The sequence below is a fragment of the Camelus ferus genome, chromosome 14 (genome assembly GCF_009834535.1).
Source record: "Camelus ferus isolate YT-003-E chromosome 14, BCGSAC_Cfer_1.0, whole genome shotgun sequence".
Taxonomy (NCBI): domain Eukaryota; kingdom Metazoa; phylum Chordata; class Mammalia; order Artiodactyla; family Camelidae; genus Camelus; species Camelus ferus.
The window spans coordinates 25303943-25331658 of NC_045709.1; the positions used below are offsets into that span (position 1 = coordinate 25303943).

A 27716-nucleotide genomic window follows, 5' to 3' on the forward strand; every position below is an offset into this window, starting at 1 on the left:
ATACTTTATTGTGATGTGCCACCCCCTCTGCCTGCTCTGGGGGGCTCTGTTTAGATAAGCAGCCCCGAGGGGAGGCCGTCAGCCGAGGGAGCTATTGTGAAGGTGTGGCTGTCTCGGGTTCACGGGGCTCAGCTGCTGCATGACTCGTCGGAGCCACAGCGAGTACCTGGGGACCTTGGTGACCAGGAGCGGCTGGCCAGGCCCCGCCGGGGGCCCCGTGTGCAGCAGCCCCGTCAGGAACCAGGTGCCCCCGCGCCGCCTGCTGACCGCGCTGCCCGCCACCCACTGCGCCGCCCCGGCTGCCACGCCTTGCTCGCAGCTCATCCTCGTGGTCACCGTCACGTTCAGGGTGCGGCCGCACTCCTCGGCGTCCATGGGCTCGATGGGCAGCTGCGCGGGCGCCAGGCCCAGCCTGGGGCCGGGGAGCGTCCAGCCGCTGAGCAGGCCGCGCGCCCGCGGCACCAGCACCTGCTCAGCGAAGTCGGCCTCAGGTGCGCACACCGGGCGCGCGGCGTCGGGGCAGCGGAGGGGCCGCGCCAGTGCCAGCAGGGCCAAGTCGTTGTCTCCCGTCTCCGCGTCATACCGCTCGTGCACGTGCATGGCCGCCACCGCCACCGGCGCATCCTCGGGGGCCCTGCGGAGACCTGCGGGAGGCCGCGTGTTGTGGGCAAAGCTTGGTGGGTCTCTGCCTGAGACTGGGGGCTGGCTGGACACCCACCCCCGGCCAGGCCCTCCCTCCTCATCACTGCTCGCTCATCCACAGACAAGCACCGCGGCCCGGCCTGCCCTGCCCTCCAAAACCCGAGCGAGTTCCTCGGGGGGGGCTACAGTGCCGTTGAGGATGAGGTCAGGAGAGCAGGAAGGGGTCGGGGAGCTTCTCCAGGCGACCACAATGGGCTGGTCAGAAGTCGTCTTCTAGGCAGATGTTTTGTTGACTGAGAAATGTGTGGAGATGGACAGTCAAGTATCCGCGGGCCTGAGAACCCTGGGGGCACGTGCTCAGGCACAGCCCAGACCGGGGGCCCGCGGGGCTCCAGCTCAGCGTCCAGTCTCCATCCACTGCGCCCTCCTCCTCAGACTCAGCACTGGGGTCTGTCTGCTCGCTGTGTGCAGACGTCTAGGTGTTTCACGTCTGCTTCTGACTTTATACGTGACCTCACTAGCGTGGGAACTAAATGCAGTCTGTGTTACGTTAGAAACAAAAATTCTAGATTTAAGCTTTTCATTTTATTTCTACATAGGACAGTTTTTCTTTCTAATATGATCCGATAAAATGAATGATGAAACTTACTTGCTCTCACACTGATGTTTCTGTACCGCAGCGAACACCCTGCTGTCGTCAGCACCACGTTTTCCTTTATGATGACACCGCCACAGAAGTCTTTTCCTTCGGAATTTGCTAGTTTCACCTTTAAAAACCAAAACAGACAATAAAGAGCTAGTGACACTCTGCAGGGCGAGGGCAGCACGGTGTAGTGGGCTCTGAAACAGCCCCCCCCCCCAGTGGGGGCGTGCGGCTCCAGGGCCCAGCTCCAGCCAGGCGCTGTGGGGAGAAGCCGCCCCTTCAGGAATGCTTATGTTCTGAGAGAAATGGGGATTCTGAACTCAGAGACAGGCCTGGACGGCTGTAAGTAAATCTGTAGATTTTCACTTGGTGCAAATAATGGCGAGACTGGAGACGTGAATTCAGCAGGAGAAAGTGCTCTGCAGAGTGATGCTGAGATTAGTAAACAGTCCACCTAAATCACGATGCCTCTTTTTTACTCTGGTGTTACATTTCTAGGTGGTAAAGAAGATGGAAAAGACGAAACATGTTTCTGAAGTGTCTGTTACCTGCCACGGGAACACCTGAAGCTCCTGCTTGCTTCTCTGCGGCATGAGGGTCCCGCACGCACAGCTCTCTGCATTGTGACGGCCACACGGAAAGAGAGGTCAGTGCCTCCTGAGGAGACGCCAGCCTCGTCTGGTTGCTGACCCCTCCAGCCTGTTCCTTAAAGCCGATCAGCTGAGATACTCCGTGTAGATGCAGAGCAGGGGAGGCCCGGGTGGCCTCAGCGGGAGACTAGACCCCTGGCCCTGCCACAGCGACCCCTGGCCCGCATGGAGGACATGCGTCTAGGACGTGCCCGCAGAGGACGTGGCGTGCAGGGAGCTCACCGTGTGGGAGGCAGGATCTGTGGTCTGGGCCCAGCGTGTGCCCCTCTGCACAGCTGCACGTGTAGGACTCCGGTCCCGGGTGGCAGAAGTGCTGACACCCGTCGGTCCTTGAGGGGTGACACTCATTTTTAGCTGAAAAAGAAAAAAATGGGACCCCAGAACCGTCAACCTGGAAGTAGTCTTTCTTAAACTGCCTTGTGCCCGGGGTGGGGGGGTGCCTGGATTTTCACTCTGGAAGTCCTCTTTCTTGTCAGACTGTGGTCTTCTGCTGTGAGTGTTCCCACCCCCCACCCTGGATCCAAGACCGGCTGGAGAGAAGGCAAGGCAGTGACAGCCTGTCCCTGTCCCCAAGAGCAGCTTGGTCCCGGAGTCTGCAAGCCCCGTGTGCTCGCTCTGGCTACAGGAGCTGCTCCCTTTAAGTGGCGTCTTCCCAGCGGGGTACCGTGACCTGCTGCGGGTCCAGCAGGTGGGGTGGGGGAGGGGCAGGCGTGGGGTGAAGCTGGAGACCCTCCTTTGGTGTGTGCTGGGCTTGGGGTGCCTACACAGCATGGGGGGGGGGGCCCTAGCAGGCGGCTGGAGTAGAAAACTGGGCTTCAGAGGAGAAACCCAGGCCAGAAATGGTGTTTGTCCCGGAAAGTTGGCTCTGCGTTGACCAGAGGTATTGGAGGACTGAGTTTACGTCTGCACCTAGTACTTACTGACGGAACTGGCTTTGCCCACCCCCATGAGTAAATGTTCACAATGTTTAAGAAACGTCAGTCGACCAGGCTGCAGGGAGGGTCTCCATCCACAACCGAGGAGCTGCGTGCAGTCCCTGCCCCCTGTGGACCCATCACCCTGCTCAGGGTCAGCCAGGCCCCAGGAGCACCCGCGAGTAGAGGGCAGATGGTCAGGGTGAGTGTGGGACTGGAAGGAAGAGGAGGTGACCCCACAGGGGGTGGGTTGGGGATTAGGGTTAGCGTCTGGGAGCAGTAGGGCCTTTTCCAGAATGTGATTCCCAGTGGAGAACCAGGTTCCCACCTGTGGGCGCTCTCCTGGATGGGGCGGAGGCGGGATGGGAGGGAGGGTAAGGTGGGGAGGGGATGGGGCGGGCGGGGGCGGGGGCGGGCTCACAGAAGGCGCAGTCACGGCCCTCGTAGCCCGGGGCGCAGGTGCAGGTGTAGCTGCGGATGCTGTCCTGGCAGGACCCGTTGTTGAGGCAGGGCTGGGAGATGCACGGGGAGCCACCTGCCGAGAGGAGCGTGAGGACCTCGGACAGGTCCTCCGGCCCCGCTGCCCAGGACACCAGGAGGCCGGAGGGGGCTGCTGCCCGCAGGGGTCCTTGCTGAGCACCCACATGACCGCAGCTCCTCCTGATGCTGCCCTCGGTCACTGTGGTCCAGCTGCACTCCCTGCAGGGTCACCCAGCATCCCCCATGCCTTGGCTGGACCGTCACTTCCCTCAGCTTCACTAGGTTCTGACCCTTCAGCCCGAGGCCAGAGGGAGCTTCACCCTGATGCCCACAGGACCCCGGGGCCTTCCCCACCTCGTTGTCCCCGGGCAGTGCCAGGCTCTTCCTTTGGGTTGAGGGTCCAGGAGCCCAAGACTTAACATCTGGAATCCACCAACCTAAAGCTAGCAGGTGTCCTGAGCCAAGGCCTTCCCTGATCTTAATGGAGAAAACAGGACATAATCCTGGAGTCGGCGGAGGAAGTGCTTACCCATGTACATCTTCCAGAACTCGGCCTGCAGGGTGAAGACATGCAGGTGTTACAAGCGCGTGTGTCTCCCTGTGTTGCCCCGTGGGTGGGCTTGGAGATCGGAGAAGGCGGGTGCAGCAAAGAACACCACTCTTTACATCCGCTCATATCCTCCTTCATAGACATCCCGTGTCCTACTCAGTGTGTATTTACTGTGACCCCCTTGAGGAAGGAGAAGTCTATGACACGGCACAAACACCGCGACCTCCCGGGGCCCTTCTGACGCCCACTGCCCCCCAGGCCGTCTCCATGTCCCCGCTCTGTAGAGCACATGATGCAGATGTAAACAATTCACATCACTTTTTCTTTTTTTTATAAGGCAACTCCACAATGATTAAATATTTAAAGGTGGGGGGGGGGTTAGTCTGGGGTGGGGGTATCTAATTAGGAGAATTGGGCTTAAAGCCTAGCAAGGAAACAGACACGTAACTGCCCCCCCCCACCCCGCCGCCCAACGTCACAAGTCCCGGGCCAGGAGCCCTGGTTTCCCTCTGCAGGAAGCCTGACGCTCAGCTGCACTAAGGATGGTCTGTTTCAGAGGAGTCTTCTTACCCACGAGCACCTAAGAAACCATGATTTTACAGTATTTTTGAAACATGCTAGAGACATAGGCTAACACTTTGTCCAGAATCAACTTTAAATATCACTACTTTGACACGTGGAACTGGGAAGTCTTTACTCAGTATCTCCCTGCTCCGAGATACTCACACACGTGCAGTCCCTCTGTCTCCCGACAAGCCTGAGTCACGGAGAATGGCAAATTCTCCCTTGTGTGGCTTAGCGGGCACACGTAGCCACTTTTAATCCAACTTACAGACTACGAGTGACGTCCTTACCAGGCTGGCCCCCCAGGCCGGGTTTTTATGTTGCTGATGTATTGAAACAACTATGTTCTACTGCAAGTAACAAATCCTGTCCGTCTTAACCAGCTGAGGCCTCTGTGCTGGGTCAGTCTGATCAACGTGCTAACTGGCTCAATCTGAAGACAGCGCCCCGCGCCCCCACATCCTGGCTGGGGCAGGTGGTTTTCCCTTGTCTGTCTCGGTTCCCTCGTCTGTAAAATTAGGGCCACGTCAACCTCACAGCTAAGTAACTAGGTTAGTTTAGTCTCTGAGAAAGTAACGTTCTCTAAGGCAGCAGCAGTTGAGTGAGGGGAAAGCGAGTTCACGGTGGGTACATACAGTGGGGGCATCATGTTCAAACACTTCTCTGGCTTCTTCATAGACACAGATTTCTTCATAACATTCTTTTTCTAAATTTCCCTGGAAGAGCTCTTCCAGAAGGTAGGAGCCAGCCCGCTTCCATCTCGCCAGAACTTCACTTGCTTTTGAGGCGGGAAGAAACACTGCAGCAAGACAGGAGTCCAGGTGCCTCGGCGTGGGTGGGAGCCCCAGAACTGGGAGCCCCGCTTCCCACAGGTCAGGGTCTGTGCTGCGGTGCCAAGCGGACCCCACGCCTACCGCTCAGACTGGGGAGTTCTGCTTCCCGCTCCAGAAGACGTGGGTCCCAGGCCCCTCGCATGCGGCCGCCTGTAGGGGGGATGTCGGGGCAGGACCCCCACTCATGTTCTGTGGGGGACTGTGACGCGGCTGCGGGGGGCTTGGGGACGCAGCCCTGCTGGGCAGGTGCTTCCCAGCGGTCTGCGCTGGGGTGGGGTGGGGGTCTGGAATGGATGTGTGAGGGTCACTTTGGTCTCTGCCACAAAGCACCTCACTCAAGTGGAGGGTGGCCAGTTTGGCTACAATCTTGGGTGCAGAGGAGGGAGCGGTGAGCCCAGACCAGAAGGGCTCAGCCCTCCCCGAGGTGTCTACCACATACCACATGCTCCTCACGCAGGGGCGGGGCCGGCGCGGGATGTCTGCGGAAACCAGACAGGCCAGGCCCTGATTCAGCAAACCACGTCACACACAAGGCACTGAGCTACGATCAGGGCCGCGGACAGGTGAGGAGTCAGGGTGCTGCACACCAGGAGGACCAGGTAGGAGTGGGAGGGCTGCAGGGCGCGGAGGGCGTCCCCGTGGAAGGGGAGCTGAGTAGGAGTTCGCTTAGCACAGAATGGGTGGGAGGCGGGGCTGGAGGGGCTGTCCCCTGGGCAGCCCTCTGCCAGGACAAACCCCGCTCTCTAGCCAGGCACTCTGCTGCCCGGGACAGACTGCCCCAGTCTGGGCTGAGTGCCAGCCACCAAGGCGCAAACAGATGGCCAGGCCACAGCTCCTGGGAGTCTTCTTGGAAAAGACCACTGGGGTGGCCCTTGGCTGTTTCTTTGCCCTTCCCTCCACCTTGCTGCCTGGGGCACAGGAGTGACAGCTGGAACTCTGACCCCCAGTCGGGAATATAAGGATGAGGGCCACATGGGGAGGACTGCACGGTGAGCCTCGTTACAAGGGCTTCGGTCACGGTCACTGGATTTGGGGCCCACCCTGTCTCTTAACTAAAGACCCTATTTCCAAAGGCCGCATCCTGGGGCTCTGGGTGGACATCAAGTCTGGGGCACTGCAGGTGGTGTCCCCAGACTTCTCCACTGTGAGGACGATACTTTGCGACTGTGAGTGTCTGTTCTCCAATGGTCTAACTGAATGTGGTTTGTCCTGAAGCAGCGATTAAATTTTAATTGCAAAACAGTGCCTTACAACTCTCATTCCTTCTGCATTTGCTGACTGGCCTTCTCCCGGAAAGGAGGACTGTCTCTTGTCCAAATGCTTTGTGTTGGTTAGTTTATTTAACAGATTTAAAAGTTCAAATCAGTATGTTTTCCATCTCAGAAGTTCTGTTTGGTTGTTCCTCACGTCTGAGCCTTCTCACGTCTCTTGTCTTTAGCACGGTTCCTGAAACACGCCGAACCTTGGGCTCTGTATCTGGGCATCAAGGTTTCCGTGAGTCTGATTCTATTCTTTCTACTGCAGGTTCATGGTTGTCTTGTTCCCTGTGTGTTTGGGGTTTTTTCTTTTACCATGAGTGGCCCGTGGGCTTCTCTGCAGAGGACCCGCATCTCCCCGGAGATGTTAAGGCAGACGTGACGCTAGGCTGTGGGTTTCCAGACCCCTGGGCCGACTGTGGTGACTGATTCTCCGGAGAGGTTTTTCTTTCTCCATCCAGTGCCAGCATCCGGTTGGGGAGTTTGTCTCGTTCCTCTGCACGGTCTGGGCTGGCTGGGGTCCCCTGGATGCCCCACCTCCCTGGGGCCGGGGCAGGCTCTGTGCCTGGGACTGCGAGGTCCCGGGTTCCAGGGGGACCAGGTGGAGGGCTGAGGGCTCCGCTTCCCCGCCTTCATTCTTTGCTGCTGTTGGCCTCTCCCCCTGTGCCGGGCAGGTGCACATATTAAAGACGGGATAAAACACTAGTCTGTTTCCAGTTCTATTGGCAGGTTTTCCTGGGTGTCTGGACCACACCCCTGCCAGTCCCCACATTGTTAAGCTGCTGTGGCCGGCCGTTCGCGGCGCAGTTGTGAGCTCTGTGCTGCCAGCAGGGCCCTCTTACGCCACATTTGGAGCTTTGGATTTTATTCCAAAGGTTTGCCAGAAGAGGGATCTGACCCCCTCCTGTCTGCTGTGCAGAGATGGATGGGCAGGGGAGGTGGGCCAGCTGGAGGCTTGGCTGTTGGGGACAGCGCTGTCCGAGAGAAGTGGACGCAGGCCCCAGGGTTGTGAATGTCCCGGTACATTTGGAACATGCAAAGAAAGAGGTTATGCTAACTTTCCTAACACTTACGTAACCCGATAGATCTAAAACACTAGCATTTCAACCCACAACTGTTGTTGAAGACTAATCATCTGACTTTGCATTTGATTTCCGTGCTAAACCTTACCATCTGGTGTGTTCTGCACTCCGGGCAATCGGACCTCGTCCTGGGGTCAGTGCAGGGGCGCAGTGGCTGTGTGTGCAGCGGGGCTGGGGGGCTTGGGGGAAGCACAGGTCTGGTACTCCCCATCCACTGACCCCTGGGGAGCTGCAGACAGAGCTGGGGGGGTTTGGGTAGGTCCGAAGGAGGAGGGGGTGAGGGGGTGGAGGAGAACCTCCACTCACAGCGCCCGCTGTCCGGATAAACATGAAACCAAGACATTTGAAAACTCCGCAGGGCCTACCACTCCCTCTAAGGAGACAGCTGGGCAGCCGACTCGCTGAAGTGGTCGTTGGTGCCCCTGCTCCCCCGGGAGCCCAGCAGCTGTCACCACAGCCCCAGACAGCCCTTAGCTCTGTAGCTCTGCCGGGGGGAGGCTGGGAGGGGCTGGGCTGTGCTCCCGGCCCCCCAGAAGCCATGCCCCGTGCAGTCCTGAGCCCCTTACCCAGGGCAGGTTCCATCTGGGCGTGGCTATGGGGGCCCCCTGAGGGCCACGGTCACTTCCAAGGTACTTGCCCCGGATGGCAGACGCCATGAATGTCAGTCACGCTGGGGCCCCTTGGCTCCTGGAGGAAGCCCCCACAACCCCACCCCGTGCTGAGTCAGAAAGGAGGCCCGCAGCGGGTGCCTACCTGTGGGCTGGATGCGGTGTGGGGCCAGGAGCGCAAGCAGCAGGAGCAGCCGCGGGACCGGGGTGTGCGTGGCCATCCCGACCTGGTGGTGCGTGCAGAGGCCGGAGTCCACTGCCGACACGGCGCCAGGCCAGCCCGGGGGCAGGGAAACCCACCCCCTCCCCCCGCTCGGAGGTGCTCCCCGCGAGGACACTGAGTTTCCTAGATGTTTTTTGGAACAAACTCCGAGTTCTGTCTCTGTCTTCAGTCCTGTATTTTTCTGTTTAAGGAAAGAGGGAAGAAAAGGCAGAGATGAAAAGCCAGAGCAGAGCGGGCTGCGGGCCTGGAAAGGCGTCTCTGCCAGAGGGAATGCGGGGGAGCTCAGCCGGGGGAACAGGGTGCTGGACGCAGAGGCCATCTGCCAGTGCCCCAGGCCCGAGGCTGGGAAGCAAAGCTCAGGTGGGCCCCCGGCGGGCGGCAACTCTGGGCCAGGTGTAGGGGGCAGGAGTCCGCCCTGCGCAGCCAAGCTCCACGTGGGGGATCAGGGTTGGGGGCCTGGAGGGCCTCTGGGAAGAACCACGCTCAGTGCCCCAAAGGGAGACATTGGCCAAACTCTGTCTGAGGGGCCAGCAAACTCACCCCACCCTTGAGAAGCTCCCAGTCCCGCTCACCAAGCAGATCAGCTCGGGACCACCGGTGGATGCTCTGTCTCCGTCTCTCTCCCTCCTCCTACGCCTCATAAATCCAGGTTCCCTTCTGTTCAGGGGCCTCAGACGAGAACCCCCACGGCACCCTCTCTCACTGCCTCCTGTTGGTTTCCTTCAGAGTCTTGTGTGATGTGTTTTCCCAGCTGTTTTGTTTGTTCTGACTCGGGCACCTCGGAGGTCTGGGCCTACCTCTGCAGATCTGACTGGCCGGCCTCCGTGGTTAGGGCTGAGCCCTGTTCTTGGCAGGAGGAAGCCCTGTGTTGCCTGGCATCGTCGATGAGGACATACCCGACTCGACGACGTAGTGCCCCCAGGATCTCCCCACAGAGCTACCCTGCTGCGTTTGTAGCTTAAAGTCGTGCCGGGCGTGCTCGGAGATGGTGTGAAGACTGCTTCTCAACGACTCTCTCCAGGGTTCTGCTGGAGAGGTCCCGTGGGGGTGGCAGCGAGGGTCCCTTCAGGATGGAAATGGAACCCTCCGTTCCCGCTCAGAGGGCTCTGCCCAAGGACTGCACCCCAGCTGGCGGCCAGGCCTCCTGCTGCAGGCAGAGCCTCCAGGGAGCGGGACCCACAGACCCGTGCGCGCAGGGCCCCAGCGCTCGCTGACCCTCACCCCTGCTCTGCTCTCCCTACCCGCCCTCCTCCCGCAGGCACCCAAGGTGCTTATGTGGGGAGAGGGTGCCTCTCTCACTCTCGGGAGAAACAGTCAACACCCTGCCCCTTGGTTCCTCGCCACTGGCTCCCAGCCCATCTCTGCACCCCGGAGCCGACTTTCTGAGGGAGACGGGGGGTGGGGGCAGGAGGCCCACTGTCCCAGGGGCACAGGCCTGGTCCAGGGTCCACCTGGGGAAGAGCTTGTCTTCCCAACCAGACGGTGCTGCTCAGAGAGGGAGACAGGTCGGCCCAGGGCCCCAGACCAGCGCCCTCCCCATGACGATGCCTGGAACCGCGTGTCCCTGAACTCCCTCCGAGTTGCACTAGATCCAGCTGTTTCCAGACAGGGAAGCTTCAGCTCCTCAGGGCGGGGGGACGTGCCCAGCTGCCCGTCCTGACTCGTGGGCTCAGCACCAACGGAGACACAAGCTCGCATGACGGAAGGTAGGTTTCATTTTGGAAGCTCCCCTATGCGCGACCTCTGACAAGAGACCCCAGCCTGACCACGGGGCCTGGCCGTCCCAGGCCTTCTCTGCAGGAGGGCTCCCTCAGAGGGGTCAGGGCAGGACACAGAGAAATGGCCCTTCTGGCTGAGCACTTCTGGGAAACGGCACGCCTGGCCACATTGATTTTTCCCGGCTTGCAGTATCTCCTGTTTACACATCTGTCCGGCCAGTGGCACTCTGGGAGCTTTTGTACTGGAACTGTAACACTTTGCTTGCTGAGTTATGCAGAATGCACACTGCGGGCAAACAGCGCAGGTCTCATCTGAGGTGACCTCTTCTAGATTTTCCTGACCATTTGTGTTGAAAGCCTGGCACGGATGGGAGGGCTTCGCCTGGGATGTGACCCATTCAAGGAGGGGGCTGCCCTCCCGCAGCCCCCACCAGCAACGCCATGTATGCGGGGCCTCTGGGGAGTGGTAGAGACTAGCCAGAGACGGGCTTTGTGCTCTGGGCTGTGGCCCAGACGCAGGACCCCAGAGCCTCAGGCTGGGGACAGCTGGCATTGGGAAACCAGGTACAGAACTTGTTCTTAGGCCAACGTTAGAACGTCCCTGCCAATGAGCAGCCCTCTGGGCCTTCCCTTCCCCGAGCCCGCCTTGCCCAGGAGGTCCCTGGAGGACACGTGTCCACCCTGTTTCAGTCCCAGAGTGGGGTGGGGGGCCGGCTCGCGTGGGGAAACCCCCAACCCTGGGTGGGCGGGCCTGATCCCCACTTTGTGCTCCCAAGACCCTGGTTCTTTACTCTGTGGGGTTCTCAAGGGGCTCCCAGGACAGAGAAATACACTGCGAATGGAGAAGACCCCTCCTGGCTTCGAGCAGGGGCCTCATCCCCGGAGTCTCAACCCTGACCGACCTCTAACATTTCGTGAAGAAACCTGCCCGCCTGGCCTCGGAAAGGCGGTCCAAGTGGAATTTCACTTCCCGCTTGGGAGGAGCAAGGAAAGCAGCAGGATGAGGAGGTACTCGTGGCAGGAAGACTCAGCCTGCTCAGATGTGACGCTGGGGGAAGGGAGAGGCTGGTGCAGCTAGGGTCGGGCTGGGAGGACTTTAATGGGGCGCTCACACCTGGGCCTCCGCCCTGGCTGTCATGCACCTCTCAATCCACTTGAGGAAGTTGGTGACCTTGGTGTAGACCCCGTACTTCCCCTTGCGTGCGCACCCCTCCCCCCAGCTGACGATGCCGGTGACAAAGTAGGTGTCCCTGAAGCGGGTGACATGGGGGCCGCCGCTGTCGCCCTGGCAGGCGTCCTCGGGCTGCGCATCGTAGCCGGCGCAGAACATGTTGGGGGTGATGGCAAAGCTGCTGGACAGCTTGCAGGTGCTCCGGTCCACGTAGGGCACCTCCAGCATCTTGAGGGTGGAGGACAGGCGACCCCGCTCGTGCGTGCGCCCGAAGCCGCTGACAATGCCCGACTTCTGCGTCAGCAATGTGGCCTCGGCCCAGTCCTTCTCGGGCAGGCAGGCAGGGGCCACGTTGTGGCGGAACCTGATGGGTGTCCGGAGCTTGAGCACCGCGATGTCGAAGTCGTACGTCTCCCGCACGAACCTGCTGTGCTTTACCGTCATCTCCACCTCGTGCACCATCTCATTGCCCTCCTCCTTCTCCGTGTCCCGGTCGCCTGAGGATGGGGACATGGAAGTCAGCTGGGCTGCAAGATGCTGCTTGGTGCTGACTTCTTAAAGCCAGCCACAATTTTCCTGAGTAAAAACGGGCAGTCGGCCACTGGGACACGGGAACAGAGGACAGCACAGCAAGGCCATGACAACGGCCTCCTGTCTGCTCATGGGTGCGCGCTTCCAGGCCTGACGACGTCCCAGACCCGCGCTGCCCCAAAGCCACCGCCCGGGCACCAGGCAGGACCCACATGCACTGTGAGTGTCCAGTCTCAGGCCCGGAATGAAAAGTAACTCAACATGCCTCATGAGGACTTTAAATCACAAGTTGGGATGACAATACTCTAGACATACAGGGTCATGAAATTCATTATTAAAATCAATATCCCCTTAAGCTTTTTAAATGTATGATAAAAATTTGAATGTAACTATAAAGTTAGAAGTTACAGAGGTGGCTGGCACCTGTGGCCCGCACTGGATTTTCAGTGAACGGCTCCAGGGTCTAGTGGAGAGCTGGGGGGCTCTAGGAAATGACCCCACAGCCAAGAAGGCGAGCACAGACGTGGTGGCTGCTAGGACCGCTGGGCTCTGGGAGGCTTCCTGGAGGAAAGGGCTCTCAGGGGGCGGACACTGCCCGCCAGGCGGAGAGCGTGGACCCTGCGGGAGGCCAGTCTGGGGCCACCCCCTCCGCTTCCCTCCCCTCCCCGCCTCCATCTGGGACACTCCCCCAGCCCCCAGCCCCCTCCCCGACAGGAGCTCAGTATTGTAACTAGTGTTTCCAGAAGAGTTGATTGTTCCAGTGCTCTCTGAAAACAGGAGGGCGGGGGGTGGGGGGTGCAGGGCAGCACTTACCGACCCTCACCTTGAACCGCTGGGCCTGGTGGAGGCAGTGGGCCGCCGTGAGCACGTAGCGCTCGCTCAGGATGGTGCCCCCGCAGAAGCCCTCGTTCTCCTCGTTGATGAGCAGAGCCTGGACGGGAGCCGGGGGCCGCAGGCAGGGCTGATTTTCCCAGACAACCTCCAACCCAACCCTCCCTGCCACCCTCTGCCAGAGCAGGGAGGGCCTCCAGGGCTGGAGGGAGGCCCAGGCCCGCCCAGCACGGTGCCCGCCGCCTGTTCTCGGAGCCGGCCCACCACGGCCCCCACCCCGGCCCCACAGCCCCACTAAGTGAACCGAGGGGTCCTCTGCCCCCGGCCTGAGGCTCACTCCCGGCCCTGTGATGGCCCCCTCTGGAGCCTTGTGCCCAGAAGAATCTGTTGTCCCTTGGGGGAATCAGACCCCAGACCGGCAGACGCCCGTCTCAGGGGAAGACAGTTGCCAAGCTGGGCTCTGGGATGGTTCCATGGCCAAACCCACCCCAAGGCCGTGGGCGCCACGTTCAAGGCTTGTTTCCTGGGACTTCGGGTGGCTGCCCGGCAAAGGCTGTCCTCCCCGACAGGATGTGGGGAACAGTCCACCTGGGACGGGCACTGCCTGGGCAAGCTTCCTTTTCCCCCAAGAACTGGGCTTGCAAGTGTGAGGGCGTGTTTTCTGTTTTCCCTTCTCTGGGGACCCCCTTCTCTAAGCAACAGCCATTGGTTGGGGGAGGTTCAGGTCAATGAAACATGTAACAAGATCAAGTTCTCAAAGAATTCTTGAGGATGTTCATGACTAGCGTGAAGTAGCGGTATCTTTGCTTTTTTTTTTTTTGCATAATTTATCAGTTCATGATCCCACGTGGGTGACAAGTGAGGAGGGTCCATCTTCCTGAGGCTTGGGCACCGACTGTTCTTCATGAAGGGGAGATGGGGCCCCTGGCCAAGACTGGGACCAGGACGGTGAGGTCACGGCTCCCAGCAGCCTCAGTGCCGGTGCCACCCACTCCTCTCCAGGGGAGCCCCAGTCGGAGCACCTCTCAGAGCCGCACATCCACCCCTACGGAGTGGGGCTACCCTCCTGTCCTGGTGGGGACTCACATGCTCCACTGGTCCCACACTCCTGGCCCTCGTCACACACCAACTTGAACTGCGGGGATGTGGGGGGGTCCTCGCCTCCCTTCCAGATCGACATGTCACACGACAGGGAAGAGGCCCTGGTGGTCTCAGACCCACAAGTACAACAAGCTGGGCAGCCCTGACGGCCACATGCTCTCCATGAACCTGCACTGTGTGAACGGTGACCGGGGGCTGGCGTGCCCTCACCTCAGACTCAGGTCACTCAGACAAACACACGCCTGTCATGTAGCTGGTGGGACCAGCTGACACTCCTAAGACTTGTTGGCGGCTCTGGGAATTTTCCTTGTAGGAGAAGCCATTTTAGCTTTGGACGCTAAAAGTGAGGATTGCCAGGTAGAACAGAGGGCCCCCAGTTAAATCTGAGTCAAATAAACAGCAAATCACTTTTAGTGTAAGTATATCCTGTGTGACATCTGAACACATTACTAAAAAGTATTCATTGTTTATCTGAAATTCAAATTTAAGTGGAAGTCCTGTTTCTGTTCGCTAAGTCTGGCAACTTTAGTCCAAATCAACAACCACAGAGTGATTTTTTTTACCTTTGAAAACAAAGGGCTGTATGTTTCTCTATACTACCTGCCTCATCAGGACTTAGATGTTTGGATTAAAAAAATCTACCAAATAAGAAACGAAATAAGGAAACCGACCCTGTCTGCCTCTGGTCAAGCAAGCAGAGGCCTCTTGGCCACCAGGGGAGCCACCCCCAACCTGCAGGACCTAGACCCTTCCCTGCTCGGGCGGGGGGGGGCGGGGGGGGACAGGGGCCCAGCCTCTTGACCGCAGCTCCTCCCACGGGGCACTCCCAGCCTGCTGCGGGCCTGCGGGCCCCACTCCACGCGGTTACCTGCCAGGGGCACTCGCCCTCCTTGCAGTCCCTCCCGCCCACGATGCGGACCAGGCTTTTCTCGTCCTCCTCGGGGCTCGGCTCTGTCTCGTTGAGATGCAGCAGGAAGGAAGGGCTCTCAGTGGGGCCCAGGTCTTTGGGGTTGTCCTGCTCCAGCAGGTTGATCTCAGTCTTAGGGGTGGCCGACCTCCGGCTGCGTCCCAGCGTGAGTTTCCCACAGGGGAAGGGCTCTGAAAGGAAAGCAGCCTGGTCTCCGCATAGCGAAAGCCTCCTCACGGGGCATACCCGGTCCACCACGCATGCAGGGGGAGCGGGTCTGGTGGAGGAGCCAGGAGTGAGCCCTGGGACGGGGCAGCGAGAGGCCTTAGGGGAGCGGGGTGCCTGTGTCCTGCTAGGGGCTGGCCGACCTGTGTGCTGAAGGGTCACAGGGGACTCTGCAGTCCACCCAGGATGCCTGCGGAAAACCGGTGGCCGTGGATAGACAGAGGACCACGGGGTGGCCGTGGACGGACAGAGGACCACGGGGTGGCTGTGGGACAGCGGGTACAGTGAGATGTGACAAGGGTGCTCACTGTACAGCTCTTTAAACCCTACTTTGTGTTCAAAACATTTCCTAACAAAACACTGAAGGGAGTGCTCTGGGCAGAAAGAACACCAGGCAGAGCGTTGTAAGAAAACATCTAAGAACTGACAGTGTCCTTAGAAGCGCCAAGCACGGAGAGGCGTCAGTAAACACTAAAAAGCCTCCTTTTGCATTGTTGCCAATCAGGGAACTGAGGCCGGGGCGGGGCAGAGCAGAACGGGGGTACGGGGGTGGGGACAGGCTCCGGGCTCACAGGAGGCCACACAAGCAAAGCTCGGCTGTTGGCGTGGGCGCTGCAGGGCCTGGAGGGACACCGGCCCAGTGGACAGGGACGCGCTCTACAGAAGCGAGAGCTCTTCACCCTGCATTGGCTGGTTCTGTGTTAGTCTGCAACCACTGCCCCGTGACATTCGGCACCAGTCTGTCCGTGACTTAGGACAGAACTTGTACCAGGAAGCAGTTCACCTGGCTTTATTTTCAAACATCGAACTTTGTATTTTAAGTTGATCTGTGATTATTCCTGGAATTTAAAAACATTCTGCAAGATGTCAAGACATGACTTCAATCCAAATCTTCCTGAGCAGCTTAAGGGTAAAATCTCACTACCAGCAGATGGAGATCTGGCTGTGTCCCCTGCTGAGATTTACTTATACATGACTTCCCGTCGGGGAATGTGCCCACCCCTGCAGCGGCCTGGACGCTGAGTTCCTGACCTGCCCCTGGTGGGCGTCAGTCCCAGCCTGCAGGAGGGTGAGCTGGGGCCCAGCTGAGGAGGACACCAAGTTGAGGGGGGCGTGGCCACCGGGAGCCTCTGGCCTGCAGGCAAGGTCAGACAGGCCGAGTGCAGAACTCCCCACAGGATGTGAGACGGGGCCCTCCCCAGGACCCCTCTGTGAGCTTCTACGCCAGACTCATGGCATCCAGCTTTTGTCAAGGAAAAAACTCCACTAACATCAAGGCGCACAAACCCAGGTCGGTTCTGGAGGGTCCTCATTCCCCTGTGGCCCCTGTACTCCGCCGCCCCAACTCCTAGGCCAGGCCCGCAATGCCCTCACCACCAGCCCAGGGCTCCAGCCTGGCATAACTCCAGCCTCCCAAGCCCCACCCTTCCCAGGGGGACGGGGTGCCAGCGTCACAGCTCCGTGGTGGCTATGCAGGATTTGCTGCCATCCAGGATCTGCCAAGTGACCAATCACTCCTCAGGCTCCGGCGCACCTGGGAGCGCTGACATTACCGGGCTCATCTTCCAGGTGCTCACAGACCAGCGGGTCTGCTCCCAAGCCCCAATGGGACGCCAGCCCCTGCCCACGGCCTGGCACGCGCCCCTCCTACCTGTAGAGACACAGGACTTGCCGTCGTCCCCGAGGACGTACCCCCTGGCGCAGGAGCACACCACGGAGCTAAACTCCTCCCTGCAGAACTGCTCACAGTCCCCGTTGTCCAGGCTGCAGAGCTGGCGCAGGGCTGTGGGGAGGCGAGGCAGCTGAGGGGGCAGCCTCGGGACCTGTGCCCACCCGTCAGACCCACGGCAGGCCAGCGGCCAGAGCCAAGGGCCAGTGCACACAGGCAGGTCCCTGCAGGCAGGATGGCACCCAGGGCAGGCACCGCTCACACCTGCCCCTTTCAGACCGTGAGGGGGAACCACACAGAGGCAGAGCCCTGGGCGCCAGGCCTCTTGAAGGTCCTGAGAAGCCCACACACCCAGGGAGGGCCTGGAGGTTCTCACGTTCAGCCCTAGGAAGGGCCTGTGGGTGCAGACCAGCAGGGGTGGGGCCACAGTGTCCACTCTGAGGCAAAGGTCCTCTGTGGAGTGAAGGACCTGGGTCCCGCATGGGTGCGGCAGTAAGGAGAGGCAGTGGCCATGTCCTGGACTTGGGCCGACTCTGGCTGGCCCTTCCATCTCCCGCTGTGTGATCTGGGCAAGTTATTTATGCCCCGCGGCCTGCTTCTCTCTTGCAAAGTGGTTGAGGTCACATGCCTTCCAGGACAGCCTTCCACGGCCCGTGAAGCTCTGGGCACGTGGACCTCACGGCTGGGAGGAGCGGGTCCTGCGTGCCCCAGCCCCTCTGACTGAGCCCACGTCACTCCGGCTCCCAGTGTGCGCTGGACACCAGCCCAGACTCTGGCAACTGATTTTACATTCTGCTGTTGGGTTTTGATGAAACCGCGGTCACCGCGCAAAGATCAACATTAAAGGAGTCAGAAACCGTTCACAACAGCCCCGGGGTCAGCCAGACTGAGCCTGCAGAGGCAGCTCCGGGCTGAGGGTGCAGGAGTGCAGGGCTCGCTGCTGCTGGGGAGACTCGCCAAGTATCCGGCCTAAGAGCGAGCTCTGAAGACTGTAAATTAAGGAATTTAACAAGAAACCCCAATCTTTCCCCTTACGGAAAACTGGTCTGTTGCTAACCCATTTTTATTAAAAATGAACCACCACATTAGGAAGCCCTTAGAGTCATTCCATGCAGAATGAATCACATAGAATTCTTATGGCCAGACCTTCCTGAGCACTCAGTGTGGACTTGTGCACTGACAGCCACGAGGCAACGGTGGTATTTACAACCACTTTCCAGGTCCCAAGAGACACAAGAAACATCTGCTCCAAGCTGAGTCTCGTCTCCAGGTGACAGGCCTCACGCTTCATGGAGGTCACAGCCTCTCAGAGGAGCACGAGGTGCCTGCGACCCCTGTCCCGCAACACCACGTGGACCATGGCACATGCTGGGGCGGACTTTGGTTTTTGCTGTTTGGTTTCTACGCTGGACAGCGAGCCGGAGCACAGGCTAAATCACGAGTGACCAGAGTGGGTCTGGGCCTTTAGCTTCCTCCCTCTTTCCCACCTTGACTCCTCTGGAAACCCTGACCTGAAGGCACACCGAGAAGGGGGACTCACGTAATTCACAGTTTTTGCCTTCAAACCCTTCCACACAGGTGCATGTGTACTCCCCGAGGCCGTCTTTACAGGCGCCCTGATTCAGACAAGGACTGCTGTCACACTGGTCACCATCTGCAAAGGAAAAATGTGGAAACCAAAGCTTGCAGGCAATCCCCATCATTGCAGAAACGATTCTGCTGTGTTGATCTTGGCCGCATTTCTCAGGTAACTCAAATGATCCCAGAATTCTCCCTGTTTTCCTGTAAACAAGTTGTCCTATCTGGACGCCATTCTGCCCCCAAGTTTCGTGGCCGTGCATATGTGTTCTTACAAACGCTGATGTTTTTACAGCAAGGCGAGGAGCCCTGGGCTGGTGACCACGTGGGGCTGGCTGGAAGGACAGAGAGGGGGTGATGGCCAGGCACCAGCCAGAGGGATGTCAGGGTTCCTCTTTCCAAACGGTCTGGGGGGGAGGAGAACGCAGGAACGACTGACCAGCACTGACATGGGACTTCATGCTTCCCGGTGCATTTATACGCTATAATTAAGGGTAGTTTCAGTCATCGTTTTGAGTAACTTGAATACTGTTTACAGAATGAAAACATTAGTTATGATTAATACCATTTCAGATGCTATAAGCATTAAACCAAGGTGGTTACCTTATTAGAGGGCCCAATGTTTCAGACTCTGTTTTTTTCCCTTTTGTATGCTTATTAAAATGACATATAACATTTAACAAAATCAACACTGAGACAGGCACCACTAAAATGGAAGGCTTCTCGATCAAAAAATTACTGGTAATTAAGCTTTTAAAAAATGGGTGTATATTTTATTCTTTCACAACTGAAATAGCATTGCACCCATTAAAACAATTATATTTTATTCTGAGTATATCCAGAAAAAAACCAAATATAATTATCACAAACCCTCATAGAACTCTAACTTTTCTTTAAACGAGGAATATTTTGAAACTTTAAGTTTTCATAGGCCTCAGTAACCAACTGTGTATTCATTAGTAAAGGGTATCACTTTTTTTTTAAATTGAAGTTTAGTCAGTTACAATGTGTTGATTTCTCATGTACAACATAATGTCCCAGTCATGCATACATACATACATTCATTTTTGTATTTTTTCATTAAAGGTTATTACAAGATAGACTCTATTTTCCGTTTCTACCTAATATACTTGGATTTTTAAAAAATTATGGGATTTGGTATACTCAAAAAAAAAACTAATTTAAATATATATTTAAGTAAGTAACAAACCTCGAGTTAGTATAAGGTTACTATAAAAAACTATTTTACAGTAACTATTATAGAAACACTCAAGGGGAAAAGTCTTAAATGAATAAATTTTAAACAGGAGCAGAAAGGAAATTCAGGAAACATTTTCAAAATTTGAATACAATCTCTACCAATTTAAATCCCCTAATGAACCCCTCTAAGATTAAAATAGAAAACATCTCACCTTTGTATTTATTCCAGAATTCATTCTAAAAGGGAAAATTTGAAAATGCATTAGAGAAAATCGACATTTTACACCAATTACAACCACAAACTAGTAACTCAACCTGAATAGCATACTTTTCCAAACAGAGGTCATTTTCTGGAACAAACTGCTCTAGAACTATTTAATCTAAAAAGGAAAGTTCTTTGGATTTTCTGCATTTGTAAAGTGGTGGCTTTGATCACTTTTTCAGAAATACATATTTGTAAAAGGAATGGCGGTACCCCAGCAGCCTCGCATGCATTTTCTTGCTTGCTCACAACAACTGAACATGGCATCTGGGAAATACTCTGTAATGTTAAATCTACTTTTCCAGCTTTCATTCTAGCAAACTCACTAATTATATGATCACAATCAAAGTTTTCACATAATTTGCTTCAACTGTAAGTGATCCCAAATTAGACTACTTTTTCTCAAACCAAAGAAGTTCCTATATAAGTTTTGCTCGTTTTTCACTCATTTCAATTTGCAGAAAATCTGCTGAGACAACTGAAGCAAAGTCTCTAAAGCATTAAATTCAGAAGCAAATCGCAAACTGTATGTGCCATGTTCAAACACTGTAACACATTCATAATGGCAAGTTACTGTAAGTGCTTAACATTACAAAATATTTAAATTTTATCATATAATAATTTTTTACCATCTCTTAAATCAATACCGATAGCCAAGCTTCTATGTAAAGAATCAGTATCACTCTCCACGTGTTATGTCTAGAACTACATATGCAATTTAAGCATAATACGAATCATTTAAAATGACGTTTCCCAGGTGCCATGCTCAATTATCTTAAATGCACATCTTTGCTGAATATTGAAAATTTATTTTCAAGTAATTATCAAGAAACGGATTGTACCAAAAACAGTTTGCTCTGTTTGCTACCCCCAAGCCAATTAATGAATGTTTTTTAATTAACATACCTGGATCAGCGACTCAAAAAAGGATCAGATGCTGGAGAATAAGCATTATGCTACTTGAAAAAAATGATAATTGATAATTAACTTAAAACAGGGCATTAAGAGCCTATATAACACGAAAAAGAAATCTTCAGTCTTTTGTTTTTTTGCTATCGGTGGTAGGTTCCTTGTTAATAATCTTTATCAGGTTGAAGAAGTTCCCTTTTAATTGCCGTCTGCTGGTAGGTTTTTATCATAAATGGCTGTTACAATCTGTCAGGTGCTTTCTGCGCATCAGTTGATACGATTATGTGGATTTTCTTCTTTAAACAGTTAATATGGTGGATCACAGTACTGATTTTCAAATACTGAGCCAGCCTCGTGTGCCCAAGATAAACACACTTGGTCACTGTGTATTCTTTTTTCATACATTGCTCTACTCAGCGTGCTAATGATTTATTGAGAATTCTGACGAGAGGATCATGAGAGAGACTGGTCTATAGCTTGCTTGCTTTCCTTATTTTTTTTATTCTCTCTTCCTCCCTCCCTCCCTCTTCTGTCCCTGTGGGTTGTGGGATCAGGGTAATGATGGTCTAAAACAAATTAACAAGTGTTCCCTCTTCTTTTCCAGAAGAGATTATACAGAACTGGTGTTACTTCTCCAAACGTCTGATAAAATTCACCAGTGACACCATCTGGACTTGGACATTTCTTTTCCAGTAGGTTCTTAACTAAGAAGTTGAATTTGCAAATACCTCTTTCACACTGTGTTTTCATAGTTCGTGGTTTTGAGGAATTGGTCCATTTCATTCAAATTGTCCAAATTTCATCCAAATTTGTGTGTGTTGTGCGCAGCATTCTCTTATTACCCTTTTTTAGCACGTGCAGGATCTGTACTAACATTTTCTCTTTCATTCCTCATATAGTGTGTGTGTTCTTTTTTTTCAATCTTACTAAGTCTTATTGGTTTTATTGATTTTTCTCTATTATTTCATGTCTTCAATTTTATTGATTTCTCTTCTTTAGGGTTTATTTTGCCCCTTTTTTGATGCCTTAAGGTGGAAGCTAAGATGATCAATTTGAGATCTTTCTTCTTTTCCAGTAAAAGCGCCTAGTGCTATCATCCCTCTGTAAGCACTGTTTAGCTGCAGCCCACAGGTTTTGTATGTTGTATACTCATTTTTGTTCAGTTGGAAGGATTTTCTAGCTTCCCATGAGGCTTCTTCTTTGGCACATGGATTATTCAGAAGTGTGCTAATTTCCACATACTTGGAAACTTTCCTGTCATTGATTTCTGGTTGATTCCAGTATGGTCAGATAATGTATTTTGTACGATTTTAATCTTTTAAATCTGTTAAGGTGTATTTTATAATACAGAATGTGGTCTATTTTGTGGAACGTTCCATGGGTGCTTGGAAATAAATTACATTCTGCTGCTGTTGAGACTCGTATAAATTCAGTTAGATTCAGGTCAAGTGGGGTCTGGAGAACTGAAAGGGAAAAACATGGTAACCTCACAGCCAGTTACACAGGACTCTGAATTGGTTTTCTCCTGCAATACACTGCTGCTAGCTGCTTTTCAGGTTCCTCAGACTGCTGCCCCATGCTCCCTACCCCGGCGCTGCAGCTGCAGCTGCAGTCGGTGTAAGAAACAGGGTGGAGTCTGCTTCCCCTGTACAACCAGAACCAGAACTTGCTGATAACCTAGATCCAGGACCCCTTCTCTGGAGAGGCTCTTAGAAGATACCCCAGAAGAAACACGTTCTGTGTTTTCATAAGAGCAACGTTAAGAATAACTTATATGGGAAAAATGCGGAAAAAGTAAATGCACCCATACAATAAAATACAATTTCGTTCTTTAAACTTGTAAGTATGGAAGCTGTGAGGTAAGGAAGAGTGGGAAATGATGCTGAGGAAAAGGCAGAATGTGAACTTGGACGACTGGCATTACCATTATTTTTGTTATTAAAAAACTGTGTGTGTGTGTGAATTAAAGGGAACTTTAAAAATAAAAAGTTCTTGAAATTATGAATACATTTTTTTCTAAAGACAGAAATTGTTTATCCGGTAACAAGGAGTAAAAACACACTCTTAACTCCCCTCTCCCTTCTGGTGGCTGAAATGAGCCACGGTAGTCAAGTGGGTCCCCACACAAGAGCTCCCTTGCGGACCTTGATCTTCAGCAGAAATGCAAAGACGTCTGAGTCACACAACTTCACAATCATTATTTTCTAGACAGGTGCCAACTGTCATGCTGTTCAGCGTGTCAGGGCTGCCACCTTATCGTCACCCTCAGGTTTCACGGCAGGAAGCAGAGCACGTCCTTGACAGTTCTGGATCTGTGAGGAGTGAGCTGATGAGCTGCCGACCTCACCACAGCCACGGCCACCGCCAGCTCCGGAGCAGCCAGGCCCAGGGCGGTTTTCACACACGAACATCATCCGTGCTGGCAGCTCTGGCCGGCTCTTTAAAAAGCCGCCTCCTGCTGAATGGGGGTATTTAACTCAGTGCAGGCGCTGCACACTTCCTTCCTCAGGACAAACTGCTCAGGGAGACCCAGAGTGGTCTGCCTGGCCCAAGAGTGGGTGATCACAAATGAACGAGCGTGGGGCTGCTGTGAGGCGCTGTCAGGAGCTCCCTGGCAAGCTGATCAAGAAAACTGTCTGTGGGGGGCATTCAAAAGCTTCTGCCACACAGATATGCTTTCTACCTTTTTTCAGTTTCTTCAGTTTTGAAGAGATTAGTTTCTGGCAGCTTTGCTCCTAGGCTTTCTTAGGCTCTTGTACCATGCTGATTCCCCAGAAGGGTGCAGTGACATTGATCTCACGGGTCTGGCCTGCTGGGCCATCTGGGTGGAGGATGATCTTGTAACTGCCTGCAACACGGTTCACCATCCCTGATATAATATCCCCGATTTCATGAGCTCGTAATTGTGGACACAGGCCATGTAAAATTCAGGTGGTGAATTTAAGCCAAATCATCTGGAACTGGCATCCATTACACATGGGTCACTGCCACCAATTACCAGTGTCTTACAGCAGCATCCTGGAGCAAATCTTACACATCAGATCATGTCCAGCTTGTGGGAGTTGATGGAAAGCTTGGCTCCCCTTGAAGCGTGTTCACCATGGAAAGTTCAGAGTCTAGGAACCCGAACTCATCCAGGAAACTTTTTACATATGTGATGATCGCGGGGTGGGTGATGCACTTCTTCCTCAGAGTCACTCAGGTTCAAGTCTAAGCATCTCCAACGGTACTGCTTCTCCTGGCTCTGGGGACAAAACGAGGATGAGGGGCCACGTGTAAGCGGTGTGATTCTCTGGAGAGTGCCGCTCGGCTTGCCCTTCTCGGCTTTCCCAGGACTCTCCGGAACTCCACGTACGTCCCCCCACGGCAGCCTGTTGCAGACATGAGTGACTTAGAGCGTCTCGGATTGGCCATGACTTGCACCCTGGCTTCTCCTCTGGGGGCACAGAAGATGAGCTTCCCACAGGAGCTCTGCTGGCGAGGACCCCACCGCCCACCTTTAGGGTGAGCTGGTCCGGTGGTGTTCGGGTTGCAGCGAGTGGGCAGGGGACTGCACGAGCCTGTGAGGCAGGGGCCCCCAGCGCCCAGTCTGCTGGACGCTCCGCTGAGGCCTCGCGGTGCGGACGGGTCCGCCGTCCGCACTCTGCGACGCGGCTGTCTCTCGCGGGCTCTTGCTTGGCCTCCTTCTCCAATACCTTCCCCTCAGCCCTCAGGCACCTTCAGCTCACGCTTGCTTAGTTTCGGTCGACTTCCACCACCGCCCGCGCACCGCCCGCGCACCGCAGCCACCTGTCCCACAGCCTGACCCAAGATGGCCGAGGCCCCATGACGACTTCCGGGGCAGCGCCCTAGGCCCCGCCTCTTCCGGGGAGGGCTGGGTGCGTCCAGTGCGCAGTGGCTGCTGCTGCGCAAGCGCGATGCAGGGCCTCAGGCGGGCGTCCGTCCTGCGCCTGCGCGCCCGCCCTGCGCTCTCAGAGACCCGACGTCGAGTATGGCGGCGGCCGAGCATGTGGGTGAGGACCCTAGGCCAAGTTTCCTGGGCCAAGTGTCTCTGTGCGCGGCCCAGCCTGGGAGGCGCTGGCCCAGGCTGAGAGTACGACTTAGATAAACATTTTGTGTCTTCAAGCTGACCTAACAGAACTTGAGAAGTCCCCGTAGCCCTGTGACTGGCTCCTGGCCGTCCGCCCCGGAAGGCTGGGGGCGGGGCGGGGACCCTTACCGTCTTCTCCGTGTCCTCGAAGGCTTCGCGGGCCTCCTCGTAGTTGCAAGTCTCTTCTACGCACTCTCTTTCCAGGTTTCCCTTCTTCATCTCCTCCAGGAACGAGTTCGCCCTCCGGACCCTCTGCAGGACTGTGTGGGCGCGGTCCCGGTCCAGGAACACTGGGGACGGGAAGGACGCGGCTCAGGGTTACCTGCCCTGCCCGCCTGCTGGCGCACCCCGGCCGCGGAAGGCCACTCGCCTGGCTCGCGACGCCTCCGTGAGTTACACGTGGGACACCTGTTCTGGACCCCACGCGTCCTGCCCAGCGAGCCACTGACCCCGCACGTTCACACCCACTCCGCGCTGGCGGCCCAGACCCTCTCTCTGGAACTCTGAGTGTTTCCAGCTCCCTGTCACCTCTCCGGGCCACTCCCTCTGTCCTGTGGCTCAGGCTCTACCCCGCTACCATCACCCCTCACCCTGAACCCCACCTGCCCTTCAAGGTCTCAGCTCTAAGTTAAGTGAGTAGTTGTGATGGAGTTTTGCACGATCTACAATAAAAAGGATTTAAATCAAATCCCAGGACGCACATAAGCATAATTAAAAGTTTCAAAAGATACTGGATTTTTAGAAAATAGTATTTGTTGAAAAATTAACTCCTTTATTCTGTTTTATTTCATTAAAATAAGAAACCCACTGAATTGATTGCATGACTCACAAAGGAGTCACAACCTGTCAATTAAAATGTCTTGGGTCAGAGAATCTCTGGGTCTACCCTACGGTATGTATCCGGCTGAGTCGTCTACACTGCTCTGCCAGAGTCTTCTCTGTCTGTCTCCCACTCCTCTTCCTCTTTACATTGTGGTCGGGAGGCCCTTGGATTCTTTTCCTGGCCCATCTCTGCCTTTTTTCTGCTAAAGAATTTAGAGTCTGACCATGAAAAAGATGATTGTCCAAGCTGATATTCCTAGTACCAGCTTTCACCTTGAACTCTGTTTTCAACTCTCACCACGATGAATGTTTCCCCTCGTCTGAGAACTGCAAACGCCCCACGTCTGAAACTGAGAAACAGGACTGCAGAATCAAGCAGCCTCGAGTGGCATATATATCTTGGTCACCTACTGCTGAATACTGGCAGATGGGAATTACGACACCTAACCTCAAGAGTTGTTTTAAAGGGTGTATGAAACCCCCAGTGTTCAGGTGGTACACGCTACGTGCTCGGTAAAGCTTAGCTTCATTCCTGCCTCATATTCTCTTCCCTTCCAAAGCCCATATTTCTTTTAGCATCATCTGTGTTTTCCCAGCAAAGCCAGGCTCAGACTTGTTATCTGTAGGCCGTTCTCCCATGGCTCCATACATCCGCTCTACTGACTTTGACCTACAACCCACCCACCTGTTCCTCGCCCCCATCCTTTCCCTACGTGTCCCCACCCTCTGCCCCTGCTTTTTTCTCTTCCTCTTTTTCATTCTCCACCTTTTCCTTCTCTCATGTGCCTGGGTCTCCTGACTCCCCTTCACCCAGACACACACAGGCCCCAGGTGGCCGCTGTGCTCTCTGTCTGGGCTTTGCTCTGCTTCTCCCCTTCCTGACCTCTATTCTTGGATAGGCCTGGGTCCTGGAAGGCCCAGAGGCCCTCATCTGTCCAGCTTCTAATTGGGCAGCCCCTTCCCCTTGCCAAGACAGCCTGAGGGTGATGGCACTGGCTCTTGTCCCGTCCCCTGCCTTGGAGGCACCTCTGCCTGTGACCCCCCTCCCCCCGGCCCCGGCTCACTTTGGCAGAGGAGGTGGGCCGTCTCTCTGACTCTCTCTCCCCTCGGTCCCTCTCTCTCCCCCACCTCCGTTTCTGTTCTCTCTCTCTCTCTCTCTCTCTCTCTCTCTCTCTCTCTCTCTCTCTCTCTCTCTCTCTCTGTCGCTGTTTCTCCCTCTTTCTCTGTCCACGTTTTTGTCTGTCTTTGTGATCTCTGATCTGCCGTCTGACCCTTCCCCCACAGGGAGGCACACCTGGCCCTAAGCTATCCTTGGGCAAAACCACTAAGCCCAGCGGCTCATGTCAGCCATCCACAGGGATGGGCACCCACTCTGCACACTATGGGAGTACGAGGGCATCGCCCCCCATCCTCCTCCCAGGGCCACCCCTGTAGCATGCAGGGTGAGGGGTACATACCACTGCCCCCCGGTAGCAGCAGGCTGGCCAGGGAGGCGCTGAGCAGGACAAGGCACAGCAGGCCCGCCATAGTGTGGCCGAGGACAGTGTCTTCGTCCCTGCTGTGACAGGCCTCCGGGACAAGGTTCACTCACCCTGGCTCGAGGGTGGCTGCTTGTCCTGCTTATCACAGCCTCCTGATTGGAGCCCGGACCTGCCGGGGGCATGGTCACCCAGGCCTGTGCGGTCCTGGGGAGCTCTGGGCCTGACCCCTCCTCGTCAGGACCCGTGTGCAGTGGAGCCTGCTGTGGCCACAGGTCGAGAGGGCCTGTGTCAGGAGGAGCTGCTGGATTTGCTTCTCAGCCCCAGGACTAAGCCATGGAGGCACGTGAAAGTGTGGACCCAGCTTCCCCCGACCACGTCTTCACCCTGAACACCCTATTGGGGGCTGGGTGGGGGTTGGGGAAATGAACCCTGAAGTCAGAGGCATCACAGTGAAGTCATTTCTCACCATGTGATGCCAAGTGCAGGTCACTGGGTGAGATCAGAGGCTGTTTCTCTGTCCAGCCCCTACCCCGTGGCCTGGGAAGGTGGGGGGCCAGCACAGCCGTCTCTGCAGAACACAGAGTCTCCCCTGACTGGCCCTCACCCGGGAGGTCCCAGAACGGGGGCCTTGTCCTCCTGTGACAAACCACAGGCCCCAGGGAGGCCAGGCCTCCCCAGGGTTGTGCCCTCGGCGGCCAGGCTGGGAGGGGGTTGTGTGCGCCACACCAGGCCCTGGGCTGCTCTCCCAGCCAGGAACCTCTCCGGAGCGTCAGGTG

General features: G+C 55.5%; 2 protein-coding genes across 4 annotated transcripts; both read right to left on the reverse strand.

Moving 5' to 3' along the window:
* Positions 1-9: 9 nt before the first annotated feature.
* Positions 10-9149, reverse strand: PROZ (protein Z, vitamin K dependent plasma glycoprotein). Of its 3 annotated transcripts, XM_032496583.1 has the most exons (10): positions 9018-9149; positions 8368-8626; positions 5358-5426; positions 5079-5242; positions 3859-3883; positions 3271-3384; positions 2158-2289; positions 1834-1901; positions 1292-1409; positions 10-644 (listed from the first exon to the last, which is right to left on the reverse strand). In XM_032496583.1, exons 1-10 carry the CDS (start codon positions 9084-9086, stop codon positions 79-81), a joined length of 1584 nt encoding a protein of 527 aa, XP_032352474.1. In that variant the 5' UTR covers positions 9087-9149; the 3' UTR covers positions 10-78. The 3 variants fall into 3 exon arrangements, with proteins under 3 accessions (XP_032352474.1, XP_032352475.1, XP_032352476.1); XM_032496584.1 differs by lacking the exon at positions 5358-5426; XM_032496585.1 differs by lacking the exon at positions 3271-3384.
* Positions 9018-27060, reverse strand: F10 (coagulation factor X). Its single transcript, XM_032496586.1, has 8 exons — positions 26917-27060; positions 24767-24927; positions 19589-19613; positions 18139-18252; positions 16581-16712; positions 14666-14895; positions 12679-12796; positions 9018-11831 (listed from the first exon to the last, which is right to left on the reverse strand). Exons 1-8 carry the CDS (start codon positions 26984-26986, stop codon positions 11272-11274), a joined length of 1410 nt encoding a protein of 469 aa, XP_032352477.1. The 5' UTR covers positions 26987-27060; the 3' UTR covers positions 9018-11271.
* Positions 27061-27716: the final 656 nt, after the last annotated feature.